The sequence below is a fragment of the Daktulosphaira vitifoliae genome, unplaced genomic scaffold (assembly GCF_025091365.1).
Source record: "Daktulosphaira vitifoliae isolate Bord-2020 unplaced genomic scaffold, ASM2509136v1 Scaffold_2, whole genome shotgun sequence".
In the NCBI taxonomy this organism is placed as follows: Eukaryota; Metazoa; Arthropoda; class Insecta; order Hemiptera; family Phylloxeridae; genus Daktulosphaira; species Daktulosphaira vitifoliae.
Window position 1 is genome coordinate 14,601,732 of NW_026099573.1, and position 11,750 is coordinate 14,613,481.

The 11,750-nt window shown below is 25.4% G+C and overlaps 1 protein-coding gene across 3 annotated transcripts; it reads left to right on the forward strand.

Annotated features, from left to right (window-relative positions):
* The first annotated feature begins 1,329 nt into the window (after positions 1-1,329).
* LOC126899290 (protein lifeguard 3-like) lies at positions 1,330-10,511 on the forward strand. 3 transcript variants are annotated; one of them, XM_050674042.1, is made up of 12 exons: positions 1,330-1,447; positions 1,510-1,562; positions 1,926-2,236; positions 3,907-4,023; positions 4,098-4,112; positions 4,624-4,767; positions 5,109-5,350; positions 5,496-5,552; positions 7,188-7,278; positions 8,481-8,606; positions 8,759-8,914; positions 10,349-10,511. In XM_050674042.1, exons 7-12 carry the CDS (start codon positions 5,307-5,309, stop codon positions 10,496-10,498), a joined length of 624 nt encoding a protein of 207 aa, XP_050529999.1. In that variant the 5' UTR covers positions 1,330-1,447; positions 1,510-1,562; positions 1,926-2,236; positions 3,907-4,023; positions 4,098-4,112; positions 4,624-4,767; positions 5,109-5,306; the 3' UTR covers positions 10,499-10,511. The 3 variants fall into 3 exon arrangements, with proteins under 3 accessions (XP_050529999.1, XP_050529998.1, XP_050529996.1); XM_050674041.1 differs by lacking the exons at positions 1,926-2,236; positions 3,907-4,023; positions 4,098-4,112 and having other exon boundaries at positions 1,330-1,562; XM_050674039.1 differs by lacking the exons at positions 1,330-1,447; positions 1,510-1,562; positions 1,926-2,236; positions 3,907-4,023; positions 4,098-4,112 and having other exon boundaries at positions 4,344-4,767.
* Positions 10,512-11,750: the final 1,239 nt, after the last annotated feature.

The window sequence follows — 11,750 nt, forward strand, 5'->3', positions numbered from 1 at the left end:
CATGTATGTCTTGTAAAATACAAGGTCACTAAAATTGGGTTTCCTTATTAAAAAAAATAAGATAACCAACAATCATGGAATAAAATCTACTTATTATATAGATTTTTAAATAACGCGTACGTGCAATCCTCCCATTGTAATTAACCAATTTGAAAAGAAAGCCACAGCTTCAAAGATCACGCTAGGGATTGCTAGACTATTCTCTTCTAACTATAAAAAACAATTTGTCTCAATCAAAACCAGTGCTGTCGGTAATATAAAAATACATAAAATCTGCGACAATCTACTCATATTCTCACTTCAGGGATTTAATCGTTTTTTATTTATTTTTTTTGACTAAGAATATTATTTTAATTAAATGACATATAATTTATACATAATAAATGATACTTAGAAATATTATAGGGAAAATTATTTTGGTGAATCATTTAATTTAAGTTTATTTGTACATTAAATAATAATGTTTTCTGTTTTTCTTATAATGGAAATAAATGTCAAATAATATTTTAAACATTAAACCAGTTTTTAAATTACTTTATTTTAATAATAAATCCAACCCAACTTTAAATATTTATTGTGAACTTTTCTTATTGGGTAGTCTTAGAGCTTAATGTCTTTGTTCTAAAGAACATCTTCAAGCTAGAAGAAAATTTAACGATGTATAGTGGATTTATAATTTATTTATAAATAAAGTTGATTGCTCAGATATTTTAAATAAAATTAATTTTCATGTACCTGCTACTAATCTTAGAGCATCTTCCTTTTTTTATTAACTTACATAAAAACAGAATTATAGTCATAACTCGCCACTTAATCGCATGTTACTAGTTTGTAATTATTTACCTGATTTTGATTTCTATCATCATAATTTAGTCATGTTAAAGAAAATGATACTTTAAATATTATTTTATATTAATATGATACTTTAAATTTGCTTATTTATATTCCTTTTTTTCTGTTTTAAGGTCTTCGTAATATGTTTATCTTATTGTACACATATACTTATATATTGTTTTCATAGAATGTATATTAACTGTACTCATTGCCTATATACGCGTTACTTAAATAATAAATAAATAAACTCAAAAAAAAAACTTACAATCATATTGTAAGTGTTTAATTTTTGTCTTGGTGATTATTGTGCCGTATTATTTTAAGGTGTCATCGTCGAAACATATTGAGCTACCACAATACCGCCTTGAAAAAATGTTTATATAGATATAATTTTTAAATAATTTTTTAATCATGTTTTGACCAGCCTAGAAGAATCTTTAAAAATTATTGGTGTCGATCTTTTAATAAAATATATTCTCTCTCTCTCTCAAAAAAAAAAAAAACTTATTCAATAAAGATAAAAAAAAAGATAGACAGTGTTTAGAATCTTTTACAAATAAAAATCATAGATTTTGGATAAAGAAGTCGTAATATTTGAGATTAATACTTTTGCGTGAGTAATAATTTTGTCTATATAATGCATAGTGTGATTTCTATACGCAGTGAATTTAATAGAAAGAATCAATGTTGGATTACTTAAAATATTATTACGCGCCATAGGATATAAGGTAAGTACACTTTAATCTATGCTTTCGAACCATAAACAACCTAATGGTTTAATAAACCATTAAGATAAATTATAAAATTTTAAGGGATGTTTAACATAATCTATTTAACATCGTTCAACCCTCGAGATTTCTAATATTTATCCCATTTACAAATTTATCCCTTTACCATTTAATCTAGTTATTTATCTATCTTTTACTATTTGTACTATTTTATGTAGCTTAACATTTTACTTTATTTTTGATTTATGACATTGTAAACTACGATAAGGATCGATAGGCAAACAATATAGTCAACGCCAAAAAATTTTATAGAACTGACTGACGTCGTATATTACACAGAAACTGAGTTTTTACAATTTATAGGTCACCGGTTGGGTTGGATTAATTAGCAGAAAGGTGTCCAAGTACTTAATATTTTTTTTAATAAAAGTAGACAACTGAAGAACAATATAAAAGTATTCGTAATTAACGTCTAAAACGTTGATGCATTGGAAAAATGTGAAAACAACACTTCAAGACATCGGAAAACAAACCGAATGATTATATGGCGACCGACAGTCAACTGTCGCCTGAAGCTTGGAGGAATTTATACCCTCCTATATCGTAAGTGGGGATACGTAGTCAACCATCAGTTGTCATATCGTTTTGTAGACGGCTGATAAAGAGAGACTTGAGTGAGTGTCTATTTAACACAAGGTATCATGTCAACTCTCCCCGCCAAGTCGTTAATATATTCATTGACAGGGCCTAATTTTTCAGTTATAAATGTTTTTTCTCTTACTGGCTTCACAAAAATATACCGTAGTTGGTGCTTATATTACGTCATTTGTTTGTCTCTTATCGTACTAACGTTTATAACGTGGTAAAATGCAGTACATGCTTTACGGACTATATATTTCTAATGTTATTGTCTATGTAACACGGACGTTAGTGGAGAATCAATAGTTAAAATTTAACGTCCTCTCTGTACATCACGAAAAGGGCAAACCGAGGGTGGAGTAATTATTGGGAATTCATCCGATTATTCCAGATGAGAAGGGTTTGAATCTGATGGTCAATTGGACCAGAAAAGAAATTCCCCTACGCTGTTATTTCATTTCTCCAGAGTGGCTACCTCCGTATTCATTAGTGTCACCACTTTGTTGTAGATGATCCTAGGTTGACCACTCAACGACAGTTTCTACCGACGGCACTACTGGAATGGATTGGCGGTCGACGCGATTGTTGGTCGTAAAGGACTTGTCAGTGGTCTTCTAGTTTGTGGCACCAGTTCCCGTCGGCAGTTAATGTTGATGTATTCGTGGTTACTTTTTTGCTTATTTTTCTCCTATTTTTTTCTTTTATTGGGTTTTTGATATTTTCTTTCTTTTTGGAGTAAGTCGGAGGTAAACTGTTTTTATTGTCAGTAATCCCGGACCGAGTACCTTTCGAGGTACCTGCTCCCTCATTAACTCCCTTCCTTGAGATATTTGGTCGAACCATTTTGCTAGAGGTTTGATTACGTGAAAAGACCGATTGACGTGTCGATACATTAAAACTAGTCTGTGCTACACACATGTGACGCGATAGACGGAAGCGTAGCTGGGGGTGCTGTTTCTTGTTCTACACCTGTCGGGAAAATAGATGGATGGTATTGATGTTAGATCTTCGTGTTTCCTAGACAATCAGCAAGTCCTTACTGCATACTCCGGTGGTATAGTACATTTTCCGTAGGATTTTTAAGAACCGCAATAGTGGTAAGTCCGGTTTGGGATAATAGGAGCATTGCTAGTAGGAACGTGGATTATCTCGTCCCAAACTTCTCTATCAATTGAAAAAAATTTGGCACAAATGCTCTTCAAGTCTGTATTTCAAAATTTCATAAATCATTAAGTACTGTGAAATAAATATTTATTTACTAACTCTAATTAAATTTAAGGATTATTAGAATTATAAAGTCACTATCTAAATTGATAATTTTTAAAATAATAACTATACTTTAGAATAATACATAGTTATTTTAATTTTTAGTTTTGACACATCACAGGCTAAAATAAGGATAACTACCCTTTTTCGGAATTTGAAATCACCGTGGTTACTTATTGAAAAAACTATTTTACAAAAATATTTTATACACTTTTTTTAAAATTAAATATAGATTTTTACTTTTACGTTTAAAAATTATGAAAAATTAATTTTTTAAATCAATTATGGCATTATCAACCGAGGTAATGGTAAAAGATACAATATAAATTAATATTTTGCTGTATTATTGTTCAACTTATTGCTAATAATATACCTGTTTATACTTTAATGTAAATTATATCGTGTAATAAAATTTTAATTAAAAACTGTGTTTAAATAGTTTTCAATTGACCACTTGAAAGATGAAAACATTACAACATTATCAGAAAATAATGTAGATATTGCCATAATAAAATCTAAAAACCGAAAATTAAATTTGAAATGTAGTAATGAAAATGTAAGATATTAATTATTATTGGTTAGTTATGGTAAATATTAATTTAAATAATAGTAAATATAAAAATTTTATAGGTTATGTAAGGCGGGGTAAGATGGCGAAGTTAAGCTTCAACAATTTTTCTGAAACTTCTATATCTAGTCTATAACTACACATTTTTTCATTCGTCAATTTAATCTTTTAAAGGCTAAAATTTTCATTTTTGTTATCTTTTCCCAGCTATGGAGTTGGATTTTACATGTCCAACACTTAAGTTAGTTTTATCTTAATCGTTTAGCTATAATAATACTTCTGTATTGAAAGCTAATAAAAAAAAAAAAAAAACACTTAAGTTAATATGTTAAGTAAAAGTATAATAATGTATAATTTTTTAGATAAAAAATATTTCTTTAGGTTGTACCAAGATTAACTATCTATTTACAAAATAGTATGTTATGATTTCTAGTTTAAAACACACTTATTAATAGGAGGGTACTTATAAATGATAAAAGTTTTCTGTTAGGTTTCGGTTTTTTATTTTCTATGGCAGAACCAGTTATAATAATAGTTTAAACCAAAGTTTGAAATTAAATTTTATGCAAAAAAAATTTGTTTATTTAGTATGATAAATATTCATCCCCTCATGTGAATCATGAAAATATTAAGAGTAATAGTATTTCGGATGTGACTATTGATATAGAAGAAAATAAAATTTCCAACATCAATCAGACAGCAAATAAAGAACATGAGTATAAAGTTGAAAACGTAAGAGTATTTTATTCCATACATTTTCTCATGTATCAGTAAATATCTTTAACAATCATTACTAAAGAACAATTATTTAAGGATTTTAAGTCATTTAATTTGAGTACTGAGAATAAATATATATAATACCTAGTATCAAAAAAAAAAAAAAATGTTTCTCGACAATTAAGTAAAACCTTAATTTTTTATTAATGTAATATTTTAAATCACATAAACAAAAAATTACATTAATTAAGATGATTATATAAATCTCTCCCCTTCATCATAGAAAAAACTGAACATTTTTTCATTATTTATCCATCAATTCGCCTGTATTCTTAAAAAAATGTGTTTTTACATAGAGTGAACAAGAATCAAGTAATATTAGTGATAATAATTGCACAACTACCATCAAAGAACTTAGATTAAGAGGCGGCCTTGAAGAAAACATAACAGCTAGTAGCGGAAGAGGTAATTTTAATTTCAATTATACAGGTGAATTTAATTCAAAAGAAATAAGACAAAAGTTTATCAAGAAAGTTTATTCGATACTAACACTTATGCTAGCAATCGTATTTGGGGAAATTTTATTTTTCATTATTTCGTGAGTAGAATTACAATTTTTAAAATTTTTTTTATATCATCGTAAATATTTAAAATTTTGAAAAAAAAAATTGAAGTTCTTAAATTATATATTTTAAAAATTTAGTCTATAGAGAAAATGTAAGCATTTTATTTAATTAATTTAGGCCAGAAGCAAAGGATTTTTTAAAAAAATACATTCTATTATGTGTCATTTTATCACTGTAAGTAGCATTGAACTTCTTACTTATGAATAAGGCTCATAATTTCTAGTATTTTCATACTTTTTAAAAAAGTTCAACCTACATAAGCTATAAATGTATTTCAGAAAGTAAACAAGCTTAACATAAATTATCAAGTCGCTAAAATAAAATTTCTAGTGGGTAAATCATAGTCTGTTTTTGTTTTTATTTTAAAAGTAACTACAATAAAATGAAATTGTCAGTAGTGAAATAACGAACTCTAGTACTCTAGAGCTAAGATTAAAATGCTATTTGAAGCTATTTTAAAATATTTTTATTTTAATAGGAGAACGTTGATAATTTTCAATATTGAAAAACAAGTATTCAATCAATTTATTTATATTTGGTATTTTAAACGTATAAATTGTATCTTCACTTCAAAATCTTTGCTACACCAATTAATTTTTTAATAATCTACATAATTGGCTATAAAAACATTTTCTATGTTTTGGTTAATTTTGAACTATTTTATTTTTAATACTTTTAGTAAATGGTATTTAGAGGTGTATTCTAAATATATTATTAAAGTGCAGTAAAATTTTGATAATTCGAAAATTTTAATAAGATGATAAAAAGAAAAATTATAGATAACTCCAATAAATAGTTTATACTTTGTGAAAAATTAGTGTGAATTTTTACAGTGATTTATCTATATATCTAGAATGATTAATTGTAATCATTTAAATAAATTGTTTTTATTGTGTTCAGTATTGATTAGAATTTGATCAATATGAAAATTTATTAAATTCAGCATTGCCAATTGGAATCAATCTGTTACTTGGAAACAATTAAGTGTTTTTAGAGTAAAAAAATTATTTTAATAATTTTTTACGACTTACAGTCGATTTAATTTCTAAAATAAACCTTAATATTACTAATCCTTAGTGGTTTGAAAACNTGATCAATATGAAAATTTATTAAATTCAGCATTGCCAATTGGAATCAATCTGTTACTTGGAAACAATTAAGTGTTTTTAGAGTCGATTTAATTACAGTTTAATTTACAGTCGATTTAATTTCTAAAATAAACCTTAATATTACTAATCCTTAGTGGTTTGAAAACCTTATAGGTCCAACAAAAAATTATTTGCCTTGATCTTCGAGTTATCGAAGTCTTACTGTATTTTTATATAACTGAAAGATGAATAAAAATTAAAATTGTCTTATGTTTTCCTGTTTTTATTTTTATAAGTGTACGTAACTAAACCCGCAAAAAACCACTTAGAAATAATTGTTGGAATGTATTAAATTTTTTATACGGAACCATATTATACAATTTCTTCCTATTGAGGAGAGCAAAATTACAGTTTTATTCAATGAATATTTTTTATTTCTTAACAAAAAATATTTTATATATTAGTCCATATATTCTAATAAACGATAAATCATAACTTTTGCTTAAATACTAGTATTCGATATTTCTGTAGTATTGTTAAGCAATTATTAATATATTTATTTTGATTTCACATTTAATATTTGCATAAAGTTTTAAAGTGCATTAAAGTTAAGCGCTTTTGAATTTTTATTCCTTAAATTCATACTTATAAGAGCTATAAGTTGTGAGCCTTACTTATCACTATTATATGTTAAATGTATACATAGAATATAAAATTCCAGTTACATGTATATTGTATCAATGTATGCTATTTCGTGCTATGAGAATGTAAGGAGGACTGTACCATTAAATTTTATTGTTTTAACAATCATGGTTAGTGTTATATATCAAGATTGTAAATATTACATAATCAAAAGTTATATTATCTTTAAATTAAGATGAAAACTGAATTTTTCTAAGTAAACTTGTATAATTTTAATATTTTCTATTGAAACAACATTTAGATTGGATTCTTAATCATATATATTTTGAATTATATATAATATAGGAGGTGATTAAGCTATTTAGTCATATTATTGTAGGTCAATCAGTCCAACTATATTAAAATTATGTCAACGCATTTTAAAATTTAATAATTATCAAAAATATTTGTTAGACATTTAATTATGTATTCACTATTTCAATACAATTTTTGAAAAGTGGTGACGGTATTTAAAAAAAACGATGTGACTGGTTGTTTACCTGTATTATACCAATTAAAATTGATATATTTAAAATCCATTGGTGGAAATAGTATTTTGAACTTGGGGATGTGTAAGTTAAAATTTATGATTTGTTAAAATAATTTTTCATATTCACATTTGAAAGAAATGATGTACACAATCTTTTTTTATGAATTTATGTATAATATTATATTCGTTTTTTTCTTGTAATTGAAGTATTTCAACTATAAATTTTGAAACCAAAATAAATAACTATGTTTAATGTAAAATACACATATTAATCCAATGGCATTGCATACTTATAGAACTGAAAGATAAGATTTATAAACATATTAATTATTTATGCAATAACACAAGAAATTATTATTTTTTCTTTATACAATTTTAAAAGAATGGTAATATTATGTTAGAGGTACTAATGTCATCCTAGAGGTTGCAAAGTTGCCAAAGCATCCCCTGAGTTGCGTCTATGTTAATATCTTATGTTAATAACATGCATATTAACAGCATAACTTATTAAATATTTAAAATAAATATATATTTGTTATCAATGCAGTAATGACGATAGGTAATATTACATACGAAAATTATGTAATATTAGGAGGACAAAAGAAAGGGAGGAATTGAGTGACCTCTCAATTTTTATGAGAATTTCGCTGGAAACACTGCAGTGATATTTATTTATTTTTTAAGTAAATACTTATGGAGCTATGGAAATCTCCTATTTTGGAGATATAAAATTCTGGTTTTTCATTTTACTATTTTTAGGCTTTACAAATGTCACCATAGTATCATCTATATTCTTTTTTTGCTACAACCTGTATTGTAAACTAAAAAACAACTTCATTTCAGAGTATGTCATTAGGCGTAGTCATTAGTTGTGCATGCATCCACTATCAATTACGAATAATTATTTTGGCTATATGTTATACATTTGCATTGTCTTTATCCGTTTCCATATTAGCTGCATATTGCCCGGTAAGTAGAAAAGATAAAATTTAAAACTGAAAAGTTCATTTTTACATTCAATAAAAAATAAAGAAATTTTTTAAGTAAGTTGTCTTATATGCATATAAGTGCGTAATAACTATAGAGAATTTGATTTTAAAACTTTTTTTTGTAACCATTAGATTGATATTACTAAATTCGGCGTGCTTATATTTGTTATGGGTGCAATAATTCTTATTATGGCAGTGATAACAAGTTTTCTGCTAAGTCATGTTTATTTCGAGTACAAAAAAGCAGAAATAATTTTAGGAGCCGTTGGAGTGTTTGTTTTTTCCATAGTAAGTAATAAATTACTGAAATATTAATGTACTAATGAAACCCAAGCAGAATTTTTTGTTTATCAGTATTAACAACAGGTGAAGTATTGCCCTAGTACTGACCATTGGCCAACCAATACTAGCATAGTACTGCATACGTATTTTGTTTGAGTACTGATAAAGTATTGGCGGTCAGTATTTGGTTATCATTGTTGTTAGGGTACTGGTCATATAAAACGTTATCATCGCATATATATGACATTATTAGTCCAGATCTAGTAGCCGTTACTGCGCCAGAACTGTTAGTATTGTACCTATTATTAATTTTTGAGAATAGTAACTGAACTTTATGTTAAATTTATTAGCTTAATGATTTATATATATATATATATATATAAAAAAAAAAAATGGAATTCCTTTTGAAAAAGATCTTGAAAATTCGTATATTAAGCCTCTTAAAACAGAGCAAACAATGAGAAAAAAATTACTTTTAACAATTTTTTTTGTTTATATATTGATGGATATGGGTTTAATTAAGTTTTAATGGTCTAGCGCACAAATGAAGAAAGTATATTTTAAAAAAATTTCAAGAGCTTCATTTAAATATTTTTATTAGCATTAGCATAATCTTGTTCATTAAACATTTTGGAATAATATAAAATGTGGCATTACAAAACTCAATATTATTGATATAAGACAGTGATCAGTTTTTAAATTTATTCCATACCTCCACTCTTCTTCACAAAATAAGTTACTTACCTCTTTTGAGCGCTAGATGGTCGATACATTTATTATACTTAATTCATACGAGTATTTTGTATAAACATAATTGTAATGCATTAAAAAATATTTTTGGTGAACTTACAAAATATAATTCATGATCACCACAAACATGTCTATAAACTATCTTAACATCCATCATTAAAAGTTAAATATTAATAAATAATATAATTTTTTTTTAAATTCAATTTTTAAAAATAGTCTGACAACTTTCCATTTATATGAAATTAATGCTCTTAAAGTGTACTATAATATTATAAAAATCCGTTTTACGATTAGAAATTGTAAAATATACAAGTACATACAGATATAAATTATTGTAAAATTTGCTTTAAAAGATTTGCATCGAATCATTATTTATGATAGTGATGTTAATCATTGTCAAATATCATTTATACTTGTCCAGACTCTAGTGAGTCCTCGTTTCGTCGTGATACTAATGTGCTGGATTTTATTTTTGATTAAACATATTTTTGATAATTATGTTATGAAAAATTTCTTCCTGAAACTATTAATTTTTTCTTTAAGTTTATATTATTCATTTTTATGTATAATATTTTTTGCACAATAACTTTTTAATTTTGATTTTTATAGAAACTCAATTTAATTTTAACCTAATAATTTGGATTTTATATTTATAAATTGAAAGTAATAATATAATTTTGAACATTTTAGTATCTAGCCTACGATACGCAGTTAATCATGGGCGGAAGAAAAGAAGAGATTTCACCTGCAGAATATGTTTTAGCAGTTGTTATATTATTTACAGATATTATAAATATTTTCATGTGTATGCTTAACTTAATAAACGGCGAAGAAGGCTAATTATAATTTTTATTTTAATCTATATGCTTTCAATATAATTGAAATATTACATTTTTTATTACAAAGCATTTTATGAGGAGCTGTGTACAACAGTGACCAATGCCATAAAACAGTATATGGTAGTAATATAGCTCTTAAATTTCTTTCACAGTTGTATTAAATAAAGTTTTTAATAGCTAACGACATTCTGGTAATTATTAACAATTAAAAGTAATTGATGGATGCAAAACGTGGGTTTGTTTATTTTCATTTCTATGCCTTGGTATAAAAATGCTAATGTATTTTAAAATATTGGTTTAGAAGTTGATATGGATGAATCATTTTTTAAAAGAAATCTCTTTTTAGGTTGTTAAATATAACGCTTCTATTTAAAATATAAAATTGATAAAATTTTAAGATATAAAGATCTTTTAAGGCCATTGGAAATGGCACAATTTCTAAATACGGCCCTGGAAATAGGAACAATTTTTTTTTTAATATTAAAACATAGTATAATACTAACTGCTAAAAGAAAAATTATACCATGTTCTATATTTTTAAATATATTGCATGAGACATAGTTATAAAATCATTCTGTATATATAATTAAAGTTCAAAAGGTTTTGCACGATTTTATTATATTATAAATAAATTTTACAGTATTAAAGTAACATTTATAAAAATTGAAACAATAACGTATAAAATATTTAGTCTTAAGATTTTTTTTACAAAAAAAAAATATATATTTAAAATTTTGAACTCATTTATAATATTAATAGCCAATATATTTTTCATAAATATAATAAAGTAGAATAGTTATGTTTTAATTTTTACAGAATGCATAATGTGTTGGTATAATAAAATTTATAACTATTTTATATTTCTCATATACTATACTATATTATGACATTATAATATTTTTCATTGCTTATTGCTTATTTATTCATTAAGTTCCCCAATTCTGTAAGCTTAACCATAGTATATTTTGAAAAATTAGGATAACAAAAGTGATATAGTTCATTATTTTAATATTTATAATTCATTACAAGTATAAGTACTATGCATATATATAACTACAAGAAAATGGTGAAAATATGTATATAGTTCCATTTGAAGTTTTGAAACTTAACATGTCTGAAATTAATGATAAATTTGACTTAAGTTCAGATCAGAAATACTTATTAGATATAATGACTGTAGCTTCATCTGATAATATTTTGACAGTTTTAGCATTGTTAAACCTCGGAAAATGTCATGTTTGTTCGCTAGTTGG